At 44.7% G+C, this 18,391-nt stretch overlaps 1 protein-coding gene across 3 annotated transcripts; it reads left to right on the top strand.

The window, feature by feature from the left end:
- Window positions 1-9,312: 9,312 nt before the first annotated feature.
- mybl2a (v-myb avian myeloblastosis viral oncogene homolog-like 2a) lies at window positions 9,313-17,784 on the top strand. 3 transcript variants are annotated; one of them, XM_039008531.1, is made up of 8 exons: window positions 9,313-9,601; window positions 11,103-11,208; window positions 11,417-11,488; window positions 11,645-11,737; window positions 11,855-12,075; window positions 14,761-14,881; window positions 15,123-15,176; window positions 15,391-17,784. In XM_039008531.1, the coding sequence occupies exons 1-8, from the start codon at window positions 9,582-9,584 to the stop codon at window positions 17,284-17,286; spliced, it is 2,583 nt and encodes an 860-aa protein (XP_038864459.1). In that variant the 5' UTR covers window positions 9,313-9,581; the 3' UTR covers window positions 17,287-17,784. The 3 variants fall into 3 exon arrangements, with proteins under 3 accessions (XP_038864459.1, XP_038864461.1, XP_038864460.1); XM_039008533.1 differs by having other exon boundaries at window positions 9,313-9,955; XM_039008532.1 differs by having other exon boundaries at window positions 9,313-10,627.
- The last annotated feature ends 607 nt before the right edge of the window (window positions 17,785-18,391 follow it).

Genomic DNA, 18,391 nt, shown 5'->3' with positions numbered 1-18,391 from the left:
AATGTGTTACGCTTTGTGTGTAAAATGTGTGTCCATCCTATTTTTTTGGTGAGCGCGCTGGCTGAGGAGAAAGCCGATGAGCAGCGGGACCACAAAGATGGCCGGGAAGATGCCCAGTGCCACACCAGATGGCAGAGGGCGAGGAAGGAATGCCCTGTGCACACTGAATGTAGTGGTCAGCATATAGTAGCTGCAGAAACACAGAGACAGTAAATATCATCATAAATATTACAATATCAATGACAATCCAGTTTTAATGTTTACTATAGAATATGGCATATAAATAGTATACTAACTATGAACATTTCTTATGTCTTACTCCACTTGATATGAAAATATTCCACTAGCGTTTTCAACCTTCAGTTGATGTATTACAGAGTACAGCCTGGTAACTAAGTGCGCTCGTAAAATAAAATAAAGGCCAGGTACAAAGCAAGCAGAGGGATGAATGTATGAGATATTAATGAGGACAAGGACGATGTATCTGCATTTTATAAGTTGAATACGTTGGATGAATATCCAATTCAAATGTGGGAAATTAGGAAAGATCCTGCCTCAGGATGCAGGCTATATGACTCTGCTTACAGTGCATGGGGGCCTCTAGTCTACAGTGCTGTGTCAACAAATTCCTATCGACCATTATTGATTGGTGATAAAGTATGAATTCAATTGAGTTGCTATAGAATGTGTACATATATTCCTGGTCCGGGCTGTGTTGGGGTTTGGTTTATTTTGCTGTTGGCTCAGCAGAGAGGTCCAGTTCTTGGGCTGGGAGACACACTTGGCCTCCTGGCCCGACTGATGGTACTGGTTGTTATGCATGCCGTTCGCCTGCTCCACAAGCTCATTACCGTTCCAGCTGCAATGGAACAGGGCGGGTTTGATGTTGGCTCAGGATCAAAACGGAGTGCCATGCTTGTTCTAATGGTCTTTGTGTGTGTGCCAAGTAGTTTTATCAAGGGTCTGTCTGAACTCCACTTCACACAGAGATGACAGGTTTTCTTACACTGAACGATGTACAGTGAGTGTATTTTGAGGTCAGAGAAAAGGGTTGCCAGGGTTACTCACAGCTCCATGGAGGGTATCCAGGGGATATCGTGGTAGACCAGCTGGGGGCAGAAGTAGTCTGTGATGCTGTAGTAGTAGATATGCAGGTCACTGGAGGCAGAGCTAGGCCGGAACAGGTGCAGAGGGTCATACATACTTCTTAGTGGAGGAGGGGAAGGTGGTGGAAGAGGAGGATAATGGATGAAATACTAGTGGTTATAACTGCACATGACATGACAAAAATATATATTTACGGCAATAACCTTCTTATAACTCTGTAATACCTTTCTTTGTGGAAGCCTTATGTTCCGCGAATGAAAAAGTTAAAAACCCCACTTTGGCATCACAAGCATTTGACGAGACAGTCTGCAGGGAGGAGGTGAGTGCCCTCGGAGTGTGGTGTCAGGAAAATAACCTCTCACTCAATGTCAGCAAAACAAAAGAGATGATAGTGGACTTCAGGAAACAGCAGAGAGCACCCCCCTATCCACATCGATGGGACAGCAGTGGAGAAGGTGGAACATTTTAAGCTCCTCTGTGTACATATCACCGACAAACTGAAATGGTCCACGCACACAGACAGTGTGGTGAAGAAGGCGCAACAGCGCCTCTTCAACCTCAGGAGGCTGAAAAAATGTGGCTCACTAATTTTTACAGGTGCACAATTGAGAGCATCCTGTCGGGCTGTATCACTGCCTGGTACGGCAACCGCACCGCCCACAACCACAGGGCTCTCCAGAGGGTGGTGCGGTCTGCACAACGCATCACCGGGGGAAAACTACCTGCCCTCCAGGATGCCTACAACACCCGATGTCACAGGAAGACAAAAAAGATCATCAAGGACAATAACCTCCCGAGCCACTGCCTGTTCACCCCGCTTCCATCCAGAAGGCGAGGTCAGTATAGGTGCATCAAAGCTGGGACAGAGAGATTGAAAAACAACTTCTATCTCAAAGCCATCAGATTGTTAAACAGCCATCTCAGAGAGGCAGCTGTCTACCTTCAGACTTGATATCACTGACCACTTTAATAAATGGAACACTAGTCACTTTAATAATGCCACTTCAAGAATGTTTACATATCTCGCATTACTTATCTCATATGTATATACTGTATACTGTATCCTACACTATCTTTTCTATACTATCTATCGCATCTCAGCCGCTCATCTGTCACACCCTGACCATAGATTGCTTTGCATGTTTCTATGTTTTGTTTGGTCAGGGTGTGATGTGGGTGGGCATTCTATGTTGTATGTCTAGGTTGTCTATTTCTGTGTTTGGCCTGGTGTGGTTCCCAATCAGAGGCAGCTGTCTATCGTTGTCTCTGATTGGGAGCTATACTTAGGTAGCCTATTTTCCATTGTGTGTTGTGGGTGGTTGTTTTCTGTTTAGTGTATGTTCACCTGGCAGAACTGTTCGTTTATCATTTTTGTTGTTTTGTTCGTATTCATTAAAAGTAATTATGAGTACTTACCACGCTGCACCTTGGTCTTCTCCTTCTCCTCGATACGACGATCGTTACATCATCCATATATCTTATATTTATATATTCTTATCCCATTCCTTTACTAGATGGTGTGTATTAGGTTTTGTTGTGGAATTTGTTAGATATTACCTGTTCGATACTGCTGCACTTTATGAATCTTCACAGGGGGAAGAATGTGCAGAGAGGTGGACGTTGCTGGCCATGCCGATGTAGGAAAACTCCCCTGCAAACATGCTGTGGAACTGCTCCACCTGGTGCGGGAAGAGAAGCATGGCTATATCTCAAATGACACCTTATTCTCTGTTTACTGTTGGGGAATGGGATGTCATTATAAGATTTTAGACTTAGAGAATGTGATGCGTCACCTTCACTTACTGGACAGGACTGGACAGGTGGTGTGGTACGTGTTAGCCTTATGGTCAAAGTCCACCCCTCTGAGCAACAGGTCCTCCCGGGCTTGGATAAGCATCAGTTTCTCCTTGGACATGTCAATGACAGACGCAAACTGAAACAGGCAGGCAGACACAAGACAGTACAAAACATTATAATACAGGACAGCTCTGTTACTGACAGTACATTTATTTACCCAGTCAGGTCCCTAGACATCATTCTGTATAATAATACATGTGTAACATACAGGTCTACAGTGTATATTTATGACAACACTGGCCAGGGCTGAGGACATCTCATTATCACTGAAGGGATTTCAGGACTGGCAGTTGAAGCAGTTGCAATTGAGCTGCACAATATGAAAACAGTTGCACAATATTTCTGGGGGCGGCAGCTTGCCTAACGGTTAGAAAAGCAGGCCAGCAACCAGAGGGTTACAAGTTCAAATCTCAGATGGGTAAATCCTCCTAGATAACATTACTTGCCATTGTGCCCTTGAGCAAGGCACTGAATCCCCTTCAATTGCTCCACCTGCACTGTGGCTGACCCATTGCTTCCAGCCCCTTGGTGTGTGTGTGTGTGTGTGTGTGTGTGTGTGTGTGTGTGTGTGTGTGTGTGTGTCTTGGGGGGTTGGGTTGAGAGCAGAAATACACATTTCCATACTCTGCAAGCTTGGAGAAACAGGAAAAAGTCTTCTCACACTTCCAGTCAGATGCAAATGTATTTTAATTATAGCTGAGCTTTCTGAGTCTTTTCCTGTTTCTCCAGTTTTGCCTTTTGCCTCAGGCACCTTCACAAATCAGCTTTGGGGGTGCAGTAGATTCTGCCTTTTACATACTCTGCAAGTAAAAAAAAAGTTAATCTTATTATAATATGAAAATGACATGTTAATGACATACTGTATGTTTAGTATGTAAACTCATCAAAAAAAGAAACGTCCTCTCACTGTCAACTGCGTTTATTTTCTGCAAACTTAACATGTGTACATATTTGTATGAACATAACAAGATTCAACAACTGAGACATAAACTGAACAAGTTCCAAAGACATATGACTAACATAAATTGTCTGGTGAGGACCTGCCTTACAACAGGCCAATAAGATGTCAGTCCAGCCTCTCTCAGCCTATTACGGACAGTCTGAGCACTGATGGAGGGATTGTGTGTTCCTGGTGTAACTCGGGCAGTTGTTGTTTCCATCCTGTACCTGTCCCGCAGGTGTGATGTTCGGATTTACCGATCCTGTGCAGGTGTTGTTACACGTGGTCTGCCACTGCGAGGACGATCAGCTGTCCATCCTATCTCCCTGTAGCGCTGTCTTAGGCCTCTCACATTGCAATTTATTGCCCTGGCCACATCTGCAGTCCTCACACTTCCTTGCAGCATGCCTAAGGCACGTTCACGCAGATGAGCAGGGACCCTGGGCATCTTTCTTTTGGTGTTTTTCCGAGCCAGTAAAAAGGCCTCTTTAGTGTCCTAAGTTTTCATAACTGTGGCCTTAATTGCCTACCGTCTGTAAGCTGTTAGTGTCTTCCGTTCCACGACCGTTTCACAGGTGCATGTTCATTAATTGTTTATGGTTCATTGAACAAGCATGGGAAACAGTTTTTAAATCCTTTACAATGAAGATATGTGAAGTTATTTGGATTTTTACGAATTATCTTTGAAAGACAGGGTCCTGAAAAAGGGCCGTTTCTTTTTTTACTGAGTTTATATATGCATATACATCCTGAATGCTTCCCCTTACTGTATTTGCCTCCAGGCCAGCCCTGCCATAATACAGCACCCCATCGCTGGCGAGAACAGCTATCACACCATTGTCGTCTAACCATACACAAGATATTAGTTTAGCATAATTTACAACACACAAACACACACATGTGATTCACACAGTGGGGACATTGTTTGAGTCTAATTTATGACACATGAACACTCACAGACACACGCATAGTTGTCAAGTAGAGATGACCTGTTGCTTGCCACCTGCACAATTGTGACATTAGGTGGGAGGGTGGCATTCTCTTCTCCCATCACGTACACTGGCACAATCACAACACCTGAAAACCAAAATCGGCATTAAGTTATGTCAGAACTGTGAGACGAAAGGATATTCTTTGGTCACCCGCTGTTATTCTTTAAATAGACTAATATCACGAAGAGAATCCAGCATCCGGCTGAGCCGCCTCATGCATGGGGACCCTTTAGTTGCTGATTGTGTAGTACCATGGTTGGGTGAGTAGAGCAGCATGTGTGGAGGACAGATTAGGTGGCCTCTCGTGCCTGCTAGCTAGATCACATGGATGCTGGACGGTGGGTCTCGCGTGGGTTGCTCGTCTTTCCGCAGCGAGTGACTTGCGGAAATGTTCCAGGAACAAAACTGCATGCCTGTGACTGTTTGGTGACTTCAGGCAGGACCATGGTCAATCTCTCACCTTCGGCTGTTCATTATGATAGCCATAATGCTTGATACAGTGGGCAGGTTGAATAACCCTCTGATAAATTCCTGTGAAATGAGAGTGAGAGTTGGCTATAGGGTGCTGATTACTTTTTTAAAGCTTAGACCTGAGGACCTATGACCTTGAATGCTTTTGCAAAAGTTTGATTGCTACTGTTAACTTCAAAGAAGAACTTTGAGGTGACATTGACTGACAGAATATCAAAGCTCATCGTTGCCTTGAGGGCCATGTGGAACTGCTGGTCCTCAAGAGCATGGTTCCCAAACTCGGTCCTGGGGTCCGCCCTGGGTGCACGTTTTGGTTTATGCAGGACCGAGTTTGGAAAACCCTGCTCATGAGGACTCCCCAGATTGTACAGCAGAACACAAGAGCTCACTTCCTGTTGACAAAAAAAAACTATGCACAACACATCACATCACATAGCCATTTCCAGCAGTCTGGAAACATCTAGGAGCAGCAACGGCTCAGCTGCGAAGTGGTAGGCCACACAAGCTCACAGAACGGGACCACCGAGTTCTGAAGAGCGTAAAAATCGCCTGTCCTCGGTTGCAACACTCACTACCGAGTTCCAAACTGCCTCTGGAAGCAACGTCAGCACAAGAACTGTTCGTCAGGAGCGTCATGAAATGGGTTTCCATGGCCGGGCAGCCGCACAGAAGCCTAAGATTACCATGCGCAAATCCAAGCGCCGGCTGGAGTGGTGTAAAGCTCGCCGCCATTGGACTCTGGAGCAGTGGAAATGCGTTCTCTGGAGTGATGAATCACGCTTCACCATCTGGCAGTCTGACGGACTAATCTGGGTTTGGCGGATGCCAGGAGAACACTACCTGTCCGAATGCATAGTGCCAGCTGTAATATTTGGTGGAGGAGGAATAATGGTCTGGGGCTATTTTTCAGGTTTCAGGCTAGGCCCCTTAGTTCCAGTGAAGGGAAATCTTAACACTACAGCATACAATGAAATTCTAGACGTTTCTGTGCTTCCAACTTTGTGGCAACAGTTTGGGGAAGGCCCATTCTTGTTTCAGCATGACAATGCCCCCATGCACAAAGCCAGGTCCACACAGAAATTGTTTGTCAAGATCAGTGTGGAAGAACTTGACTAGCCTGCACAGAGCCCTGACCTCAACCCCATCAAACACCTTTGGGATGAATTGGAACGCTGACTGCGAGCCAGGCCTAATCACCCAACATCAGTGCCCGACCTCACTAATGCTCTTGTGGCAGAAGGGAAGCAAGTTCCCGAAGCAATGTTCCAACGTCTAATGGAAAGCCTTCCCAGAAGAGTGGAGGCTGTTATAGCAGCAAAGGGTGGACCAACTTCATATTAATGCCCATGATTTTGGAATGATATGTTCAACGAGCAGGTGTCCACATACTTTTGGTCATCTAGTGTATGTGTTTGATGAGAGCAGAGATTTAGCTGTGTAGTTTAACATGTCTGTCTTTGCTAAAGCAGCACTGTGGATATAGTAGACACAGTGGATTTTACTCCTGAAACAAGAGATATGTGATGATCACTGCTGGACAATGGCTTTGGTGAGCAGAAAGTAAATGATAGGAAGGCATTAGGAAAACATAGCAATTTATTTGCTTCATAAAAAAAACGACACCTTGGTATTTGAGTTGCATGAACATGGTTATATGCTCCAAATCTTGAGCAGGAGTCCATGTCCCTTCACTTTTTATTTTATTTTATTTAACCTTTATTTAACTAGGCAAATCAGTTAAGAACAAATTCTTATTTACAATGACACTTAGAGAGTGTAAGTACAACTTCCGGTCAATCACAATTGCAAAGTTGTCCAACACAAAAGCTGCAGAACTTACTGAAGTTCCTACAAACATGAGAATTGGTTATGAATTTCAATACACATTAATACGGCATGACAATGTCATTAATAGGCATCTGGAGTACAGTCAAATACAAGTTATATATTTCATATCAATCCCACTTGTCATTATTCTCCAAAGGATGTGCTAGCCTACATTTCATTTGTTGGAGGTAAATGTTGGAGGTAGCTAAAGATGCTATTGGAAAGTGGGAGTGGAATCTTGCTGTATAATCCTGACTTGAACAAATTATAGAGAGGAATTACAGATTTTGGGTTGAGGGGAATTCTGCAGACTTTATGTAAATCTGTGTACAGCAGGCCTCACAACATCGGTTTTGTCTAGGTGGTATACAATTATGTGACTTTTTATCAGCAGGTTAGGAGAACTTATGCAGCAGGTTAAGATAATTAACGTGGCAGGTTAGGAGAATTAGGTTAAGGTTAGGAAAGGGGTTAGGGTTGGCTAATATGCTGCTACAAAAAGTCACTTCCGGTCATAGCTGTGCTTCATCTAGTAAAACCCACTCACATCAGCCCCTTCGTAGTGGAGTGGTTGATTCCTCAAAGAATGTCCTGGTAATGAGGATCCACTTCCTGTCATTAGAAATAATCAAATGAGGCGGAAACATTCTCAAGAGAGTGCCACTGCAAGATTGGTAGAAGTTGCTAAATGTTTCACCCCATGTACAAGTGACTCCTTTATTTAACTAGGCAAGTCAGTTGAGAACAAATTCTTATTTACAATGATAACCCAGCCAATGCTAGGCCAATTGTGCACTGCCCAATCACAGCCAGATGTGACGCAGCCTGGATTTGAACCAGGTACTGCAGTGATGCCTCGTGCACGGAAATGCAGTGCCTTAGACCGCTGCACCACTCAGAAGCCTCAGAAACCATCACCGCCTCTGGTTGTTTCTCCTCATTATACAAGAATGTCTGATGAGAAACATTGTTTTGTATTTATTTTATTTTTTTATGGATAGGGGCAAGCTCACCATGTTCAAAATTGTATGACCAAATTAACTCAAAGACTTGGTTTGAAAAACTTTGAGGTGATTGTGCCACAACTTTTGACCATGGTTAGCTTGCCCCATCAATCCCATTGTTGGTTATTGTTGCCTACAGTTAGCTCAAGTTGGCAGTGGCTTTCGAAAACAAATCTTAACCATGGATGACAGTCTCTCCTGGTCCCATAAATTACTTTCTGGGTAAATGACACTGCATCTGAAAAAGTGAAGATATCCTTTAACTATAGAAACTTGTAATATTGTCTGACTAATTAAGTTTGCTGTCATTTGATATAGAAGAAGTCTTCATATAGAAAATCAAAAGTTAAGCATTTGTATTTCGAGTTCTTTATTTGTTAGACTTTTTCGTTCAATGTGCAACACAATATTGATTATTGAATTACCTTTACTATTGTTAGGTCTTTTATCAATCACTGAAAGAGATAGTTTATTCAAATGACACATTGGTTTCCTTACCTGCAAGCAGTCTATGTACAAGATATGACAGTAATCCATGCTTTGGTTTAGTTGCCTTGGCAGTGGCTGTTTTAGCATTTGTTACACAAATCCCATTCAAGTCACACGAACAATATTAGCGTTTTTTGCACATCATGTTACATTTTTTACAAGTGACTTTGGACAGCTTCACAATCAATTTGAGATACTTTCGGGTGATTTGGACAGGATGCGCGAAAAATGCTAATATTGTTCCCATGACTTGAATGGAATGTTTGCCACAAATTCTAAAATGTTAGCATTTGGAAACAGTGCCAGGGAAACTAAACTAAAGCATGGATTGATGTCATACCTTGTCCATAGACTGCTTACTAAGGAAACCAATATGCCATTTTGTAATTTGGGTGAACTATCCCTTTAAGCATGTTTAATAATGATCTCTTACCTAGCTTGATGAGTGTCTGGTGACATTTTTGCCGTTCTAAAAAGACCTAGTTAAAAGGGCCTGTGTCATGTTAAAACTGCGTAGAAATTCAGGAAATTAGCTTTAGGTGGGGGGAAAAAAGTTGCGCCTCTGCTTTTCGGTATTATATAACGTTACGAGTCCAACAAATGCGTTGTTTCCGGAGAGCGTTGATGGTCTTGAACATACCCTTCCTCCTTACCCCTGTTCCCGGGAAAAAAATCTGTTACTAAAAAACCCTAGGCGCGAGATAGAAATTGAAACGCATGAGTCTGGTTGATTCGTTTTCTACAGTTTAGCTACTTTACTTGCAAAAGTATTGTAACTTAAAGTTGTTTGTTACGGTTAGAGTTCCGTGTCGGTTGAACAGACGGTACTGTGAGGCAAGGCCGCGACAGTTGGGTTTTGGGAGGTTTGCTGGACCCTCCTAGAAGCTGGGGGAAATGTCCGGTTGGTCGCGCGGGTAAGCCAATGCAATGGGTTATACGGTTTATCTTATTCAGTAGTGAAAAGGAGCCACGTGCATCAACTTATTCCACGAGAACCTGGAACTGTGACTGTAGCACAGAGAGCGAAAATGCCGTGTTAAATTGTGACGTTATACTTCCAGTGGTCTTCGTGTTCATTTTGGTTGTGATCCGGAAGCTAGCTCGCTAGCTAACTGTTCAGTAACAGTCCATTGCCCGTTTAGAAGCCGTTGTTGTTATCGTGGCCAGCAGTCGGCTAGTAGTTGTTTGCTAGCAGACTGGACACGGTAGCTAACGTTACCGGCATCTTCACCACCAGTTTCAGTCAAGAATACGTTTTTTTCTGTCATGTAAGAATGCAACAATTTGCTAATCACAGTTTTAGTTATCCACTTTTAAGTAGCACGGTGCATATTGTGGCATTGATTGGTGAAGATATTACTAAATGTATTTGCCTAAATTAAAGGTTGTATCGCTCGCAGCAGTAACATGTAGTTTGTTGATTAGCTAGCTAACTAACGTTACATTGTTTCCAAGACTGGTGGAGTGGGCCTCATGAATTTGTTACATTCATTGTATGTGAAAACCAACTTGTTACAATGTTGCGCAGTTTGAAGCACATGTATTGGAATTGTATATTTCACGTTGCCACTTTTTGTTGCAATCCACAGACATGAGGTACTAGAGCTGCAGTACTGTAGTTTGTTCGACTTTTTTTGTCGAAATAGCTTTGTTAAAGGGTGCACTTTTAACGATAGGGACCGGGTTACTTTTCACTTTTTGCCGAAGGACTTGGAGCATTGTAATAAGTAGGACAATTTATGTCATAATCAGCTGGCCTGCATTTGTTGTCGGAAAACCAGGCGTTACAACCATGTGTGGTGATAATTTTGTCCCGAGCGACTGAGAGATACCACAAGTGGAAGGCTCGTTTCGTTGACAGGCTCAGGCTGAATTTCGGCGCTGTACCAACCGTCATTGGGTACAGCACCGTATGGGACATCACCACGTGTAAGAGACAGGTAATATTAGCGTTCTAAATGGCCAAACTGGCTTATCAACCTTGTGGTAGAGAGGATACTGTCATAAGTCAAGACTTCTCTAACAGCTCAAGTGAACAGTGCTCACATGTAATAGGTTCAGGTCAATAAAGCAGCTGGTATGAGTAGACTAAGTGATGGCAGCTGTGTAGGAACTTTGTAATTGAGGGGGCACATCCATGCCTCACACAAACATCAAATTCCATAAAATCCAGGTGTGCCAGGATTTTATGCCTGCCTCTGTTCTCTTCTTGGCCGCGTTCCCCTGCTCAGCCGTTCTAATGCATCAACTAATGGTTGCTTGCCACGTTATCGACTGCTGTCAGGCACCAGATTGCTATAACATAGATAAGTAAAAAACCTACCTATCCAGGTGTTGTAAGATCTGGCATGCGTCAGCAACGCCTGGGCAGAGGAACGCGCCCCTTCTCATAGTTTTCTACCTGTTTATTTGCAGCATGCAGAGTGAAGATGGAGATGAAATGCTGTGTGTTGACACAGACTCTGATGTGGCGGAACAGCGGGAGAGTTATAAAGTTAAAGTGAAATGGACGCATGAGGAGGTGAGTGATTGATCTGGACTGAACTCTGAGCCTTGTGTCATAACTCTAAGATGGCCTTTTTTACTTGTATACTGTCCTCTGTAACCTTAACACTAACCGGAAGCTCTCAGCCCTGACCTAAAAGTGCTATGAAGGAAGAAGAGAATAATTGCTGCTCTAAGTAGTGTAGTGGTATGTTCTCTAAGTTGTTTCTCTCTTGTACTTGCAGGATGAGAATCTAAAGATCCTGGTGCACAACTTTGGAAATAGTGACTGGACAACTATCGCCAGCTTCCTACCAGTGAGTGTTGGGGACAGATTTGGGGATAGATATAGCACAGGCTATATGGCAGAATTGTAGAAGAGAATTCTAGTCCTATTTTTTTCTATTAGGATTGATACTATTAATAAGAGCCTGCTTATCTGTGAAAACCTTACAAAAGTAGATTTCTTATAGGGACGCACAGAGTATCAATGTATGCACCGCTATATGAAGGCTCTAGATCCAGATTTAATCAAGGGGACTTGGACCAAGGAGGAGGATGACAAGGTGAGCAATGAAAAACATATTCCATTATACAGACATATATAGATATATTATTTATCCTTCCCTTTCTAAGGACAATAATCTCTCATCCCCTTCTCTCATCATTGTTCCTCTCTGTAGGTCATTGAGCTGGTGAGTAAATATGGGACCAAGCAGTGGGCGATGGTGGCCAGGCACCTGAAGGGTCGCCAGGGGAAGCAGTGCAGGGAGCGATGGCACAACCACCTCAACCCGGATGTGAAGAAGTCCTCGTGGACCCCAGAGGAGGACCTGATCATCTACAAAGCCCACTGTGTCCTTGGGAACCGCTGGGCGGAGATCGCCAAGCTTCTACCTGGAAGGTAACTGACCACAGCAAAGGTTCCACATTAACTTTTTTTCCTCACTGGCCTGGCCTGACCAGTTGACCCAGAATCTCCTGTCCCAAACTAAATTTATACTGGCCTCGACCTGGGGTAGTTTAAATACATTAGAGTCATGCAGGGCCCAAAGGTTAGCGTGCTGTCTCTCTGTTATTCAACTACAAATAGGCAACATTTTAATATGATATGTATTAAAAGCTGCGTAATATAATTTGTTAATGCAAATCATTGCTTTATTCTTTGAAGCTGAGATCTACTGTGCCATCGGAAAGTATTCAGACCCTTTGACTTTTTCCACATTTTGTTACGTTACAGGCTTATTCTAAAATGGATTAAATAACTACAAATCCTCAGCAATCTACACAGAATTTCCCATAATGACAAAGCAAACTTTTTGGGGGGGGGGGACATTTTTGCCAATGTATTAAAATTTAAAAACAGAAAACTTGTTTAAATAAGTATTCAGACCCTTTGCTATGAGACTCGAAATTGAGCTCAGGTGGATCCTGTTTCCGGTGATCATCCTTGAGATGTTTCTACAACTTGATTGGAGTCCACCTGGGGTAAATTCAATTGATTGGACATGATTTGGAAAGGCACATACCTGTCTATATCAGGTCCCACAGTTGACAGTGCATGTCAGAGCAAAAACCAAGCCATGAGGTCGAAGGGATTATCCGTAGAACTCCGAGACAGGATTGTGTCGAGGCACAGATCTGGGGAAAGGTACCAAAAAATGTCTGCAGCATTGAAGGTCCCCAAGAACGCAGTGGCCTCCATCATTCTTAAATGGAAGAAGTTTGGAACCACCAACTCTTCCTAGAGCTGGCTGCCTGACCAAACTGAGCAATCGGGGGAGATGACCAAGAACCAGATGGTCTCTCTGACAGAGCTCCAGAGTTCCTTTGTGGAGATGAGAGAACCTTCCAGAAGGATAACCGTCTCTGCAGCACTCCACCAATCAGGCCTTTATGGTAGAGTGGCCAGGCAGAAGCCACTCCTCAGTAAAAGGCACATGACAGCTCGCTTGGAGTTTGCCAAAAGGCACCTAAAGGACTCTGACCATGAGAATCAAGATTCTCTGGTCTGATGAAACCAAGATTGAACTCTTTGGCCTGAATGCCAAGCCCCACGTCTGGAGGAAACCTGGCACCATCCCTACGGTGAAGCATGGTGATGGCAGCATAATGCTTTTGGGATGTTTTTCAGTGGCATGCACTGGAAGACTAGTCAGTATTGAGGCAAAGATGAACGGAGCAAAGTACAGAGAGATCCTTGATGAAAACCTGCTCCAGAGCGCTCAGGACCTCGGACTGGGACGAAGATTCACCTTCTAACAGGACAACGACCCTAAGCACACAGTCAAGACAACGCAGGAGTGGCTTCTGGGACAAGTCTCTGAATGTCCTTGAGTGGCCCAGCCAGAGTCCGGACTTGAACCCGATCGAACATCTCTGGAGAGACATGAAAATAGCTGTGCAGCAACGCTCCCCATCCAACCTGACAGAGCTTGAGAGGATCTGCAGAGAAGAATGGGAGAAACCCCCCAAATACAGATGTGCCAGGCTTGTAGCATCATACCCAAGAAGACTTGATGCTGTAATCGCTGCCAAAGGTGCTTCAAAAAAGTACTGAGTAAAGGGTCTGAATACTTATGTAAATATGATATTATTATTATTTTTTAAATAAATTAGCAAAACATTTTTTTTTTGCTTTGTCATTATGGGGTATTGTGTGTAGATTGAGGGGGGGAATCAATTTTAGACCTAATACTTTCCCGAAGGCACTGTACATTAGGGAAAAGGTGCCACTGTCTTCCTATGTTTGTAAACAATATAAGTATAAACAAACACTGTATAGCCTCAAAATATGTTTAAAACTATAATTTTGATATCATGAATGGTCAGTCCTTGCATCCATACCTCTGTCTTGAGTGGTTACATTTCTCCAGGCCCATCCCTCCGCTTTTTACCAACTTAGAGGCGGGGTGTCCGCTTTGTCATTGTTTCAATTAAGGATTCTCGCTTTAAGATGCCGTTGCCCCTTTAAGAACTGTTTTTTGCTCTGCACAGCTAGCGTTTGAACACATCAACTCACTTCGCTAGAAAATAACCCGCAAGTTGTTTCTGAATGTAAGTCACTCTTATTATTATTATTATTATTATTATTATTATTATTATAACCCAAATCTACCAACATGTAGTTCATAATTTTAGCTAAGTCTAGTAATATTTAACTAGTTATTCGTGCTCTGATTTCAAGAAGTTGGTGTGGCTCTTGGTGGTGCTCGGATGAACGGCTAATCATATTGCTCCAATCGTGCCGTGCTGAATGCGATGTGGCCATACTAGTTTTCAATGGAAGACCACAGCAGCGCACGGAAATCTCGAACTGAAACACGCTGAAAAGTTTTGGGCCTGATTGAGCCAGTGACTGTGAGAGATCTACTGGCCCAGACGTGTTTTTACTGGCCTGGGTGACATTGTTAATCATAATTTATGTGGAACCCTGCCAAATGCTATGAAACACAGGTCGCATTCAGATCCTAACAGGATTTGATTATTCAAACAGTGACATCTCCAATTTACTAGTCAATTTCAATAGAAAGTCATAGTGTAGTTTTGCTCTCCAGGAATGACACACCGCTTTTCTACCTCTTCATAGGACGGACAATGCTGTGAAAAACCACTGGAACTCAACCATCAAACGTAAAGCCGAGATGGGAGCATATGTTATGGATGATGACGGGAGTCCGCCACCACCCACTTCTCTGGAGCAGGGCGAGGTCGGCCCTTTGTATTCTTCACATACTAACAAGCACTATGTTTCACCTAACCCACCACCTACTAATCTGTTACAGGGCGAGGTCCGCCCTTTGTATTCCTCAAATACAAACAGTCACCCTGTCACTTCCAACACTTTTAGCTAATTTAATTTACTTGAACAACAACAAAAGAGGTAGTTGCTGTTAGTGTAAACAAGGTAAATTGCGGTTGTTTGCTAACTTAGGTTATCTTGGCTTACAGGTAGATTTTCGTTGTGACGTTGTTTTGGACACGGAGCCTGAACCTCCAGAGGTGGTAAGAATGCCATATCCTCTCTATTTGCGCATACTCACCTATGTCTGTGTGAGACCAAACAGCAGTGAGGTGTAATGTGTTCTGTTATCCTCCAATCAGGCATAATGTATTACTGTCACTAACCAAATGAAGCCTGTTGAGCGTTTTTTTTTCTCCCCACAGTATAATCTTGAAACGTTCAACCCTTTTCACCCATTCTCTTTGTTCTCTATAGATGAGGCAATATAGAGAGGCTATATCCCCCATGCAAAAAATTAGGCCAAAAAAGGACTCTCACCCAGTCAGGTCAAAGACGGTGGTGTTCCCGGCTGTCTTAGCCAAGAGGGACTCCAACAGCCCCTACTCTAGCTCCGGTCCTAGCAGCGTCCCCACTCTCCACCAGTCTCGCCAGAAGAGCATCACAGAGGCCGTGTTGCGGATGATAGCGGAGGACATGCTGCCCCTCAGCTTCGTGGAGGGCTCAGGCTTCAGGAGCTTCATGTCTGTGATCGGCCCCCAATATCAGAGGCTGTCCCAGCGTGCCGTGGGCCTCCGGTTGTACGACGACGTGGAGAAGGCAATCAAGCCCCATCTGATCCGCGACCTGAAGACCTGCTTGGCTGCCAGCGCGGGCGATGCCGTTGTCCACGCCACCCTGGACCTCTGGGCCAGCCCCTACGCCGACCCTGTTGTCGCCGTGCAGCTGCACTTCCTGGATGACGACTGGCACATCCACCGGCCCACCGTGGCCTTCCGCCACATCGGCCACAAGAACATGAACGTGGCCATGGCCCGGGAGCTGGAAGCCGTGCTGCTGAGCTACGGCCTGTTCCCCAACAACCTGGGTTACATCATCACCAACGAGGCCAAGCACACCATCGCTGCCTACGACCTCTTCTGCGACTATAGGATCATGTGCTCGTCTCAGAGGGGCGACCCGGACGAGGAGGAGATGCTAGCCTTCCTGGGCGACCAGATGCCCACGGAGGACTTCTCAGAGATCCAGTTTGGCACGCGCTTGGGCTGCGTCGCCAACATGCTGCAGCTGGTGATCAAAGAGGCTCTGAAGAACTCTCGCGTGGTGGAGAACCTGCTGTCCCAGGTGCACAACGTGGTGGCCTTCTTCCGCCGCAGTGCCTACTGGAATGAGGTGCTCCTGAAGGAGTGTGGCCTGTCACTGGCCCCCTCACCCGGCAGCTGCCGCTGGAATTCCACCTTTGTATCGATGCGGCGGATGGTACAGGAGGCGGTGTGGGGCTCAGTCATGATCCTGCTTGCCCAGGCCCGCATTGAGGCCAAGGACTCGTCCAGCTCCCCGCCCATGGTGAGGGCCAAGCGGGAGCAGGTGGTGGACATCATCGGCCTGCTGGAGCCGTTTGAGGAGGCCATCCAGGTGCTTCAGAGCGATGCCGTCACCTTCTCCCTCATCATCCCCTCCCTGATCGGCCTGGACAAGACCCTGGAGACCCGCTCCACCAATTACAGCCACTTCTCCAAGGGGCTCCGCTCCGGCCTGCACACACACTTCCAGCCCCTCATCCTGCAGAGGGACCTGATCCTGGTCACGGTGCTGGACCCCCGCATTAAGCTCCAGCCCTTCGATGACACGAAGCAGGAGGGGGACACCGCCTCCCTGGCCGCCCCCTCCAAGTTCCAGGTCCAAATGCTGGTCAAGTCGTTGGTCAGTGACATGGATTCCTGGAACCCGGTGAAGCAGGAGGAGAGTGAAGAGATCCAGGAGAACTCTGAGGCCTCCAGCTCTAACAGTGGCAGCGGCAACCTCAAGCGCAAGTCCATCTTCAGTTTCCTCCAGTCTGCGGCCAAGAGCATGAAGCTGTCTGAGCTGGACCAGTACTTGTCAGAGCCTGTGCTGGATGGGGACGGCTCCACCCAGGTTTTCTGGAGAGACGCCTCACGGTTTCCCCAGCTGCAGAGGGCGGCCAGGAAGCTGCTGGCTGTGCCTGCCACCTCAGGCGGGTTTGACCGACTCTTCCCCATGGCGTCCTGCATCGTCAGGGCCAAGAGGAGCCGGCTGCCCCCTCACACCACCGAGAGGCTGCTGATCTACAGGGAGTTCCTGAGGGGGAAAGACGGGAGGTCCAATTCGAATGGCGCAACTAAACCGTCATAGACATGCTGAACACAGTGCCTGCTACTGCCCTACATATCTCATTATCAGTCCTGTGTGTGCAGGGTTCTCTTACCCTAATCTGTTACTCGATTGTCATCCAAGTTTACATGATTGAACAATGAGCCGGGACAAAAACCTGCACACCAAGGATTGAGCTTTGAGGGCTGAGTGATGTCATGTCAACAAATGTAACACAACAGAAATAATACCTCTAAATAATATTTTTGTAATTATGAAGTTAATACATTTTAGTTATGTAAAAAAATTGGAAAGAACATGCTTCTATGAGTGTATCCTGGAAACTTTTCTTTACTTTTTGTGTTTGGAGTTTGAATCTGCAAACAGATATCGGAAATGTAATTTTCTACATAAGCATTTTTTTTCATTACCTGCTGTAGTTTTTTCTTTAAAGGGGCAATCAGCAGTTGCTACAGCCATTTTTGGACTTATCATTAATTTATATGTACCCATTGATTCATGAAGAATATAACTTATAAATGCCTCATGAGCTTAACTCAACTGCCATACCCTATCAGAACCCAAAATATAAGTTTGTTTTACTCTAAAACTATAATTTTGATATCATGGATGGTCAGTCCTTGCATCCAATGGCTCTGTCTATGAATTTGAGAGTGGTTACTTTTCTCTAGCCCCATCCCTCAGTTTTTTACTGGATGGGGAGGAAGCTTTGTTATTGTTTCTACTGCCGATTGCTGCTTTAAGGATCAAGTAGCATACAGGGAACCTGTGTTATACAGTGACAATTGAGGTCATTGAATGGTGAGTGTTTTTTCTGATTTGTTTGGTCATACACAACTTTCAATCAATGGACATTGTTTGCATATAATTACTGTAAACAGGTCTTCATCTTGTTGACATATTTCACCAATAGAAAGTGCACTTTTCTCTCTACCTCTTCATATCTCTACAACTTTGAGGCTTCAGTTGCATTTCACTGTGGACTCTTGTTTGGGGACTAATCGCATAGCAAGTAGTGTTGGAATAGTAGATTGATATACTGCTTTTCTTTTGAAGCTGCACAAATGTTCATTTGAATCGGCTTGGAATGAGTGATCATTTCTAAGTGTACTTATTTAAATAAAAC

The sequence above is a fragment of the Salvelinus namaycush genome, chromosome 14 (genome assembly GCF_016432855.1).
Source record: "Salvelinus namaycush isolate Seneca chromosome 14, SaNama_1.0, whole genome shotgun sequence".
NCBI lineage: Eukaryota > Metazoa > Chordata > Actinopteri > Salmoniformes > Salmonidae > Salvelinus > Salvelinus namaycush.
Note: the sequence above shows the minus strand (reverse complement) of the source record. Positions and strands in the feature narration are given on the sequence as shown.

Excerpts from the sequence above, each read along its gene's own strand:
- mybl2a (XM_039008531.1), top strand. The coding sequence starts at position 9,582 with ATGTCCGGTTGGTCGCGCGG. Across the intron at positions 9,602-11,102 it reads ATGTCCGGTTGGTCGCGCGG|CATGCAGAGTGAAGATGGAG; the intron begins GTAAGCCAATGC and ends GTTTATTTGCAG. Across the intron at positions 11,209-11,416 it reads TGAAATGGACGCATGAGGAG|GATGAGAATCTAAAGATCCT; the intron begins GTGAGTGATTGA and ends TTGTACTTGCAG.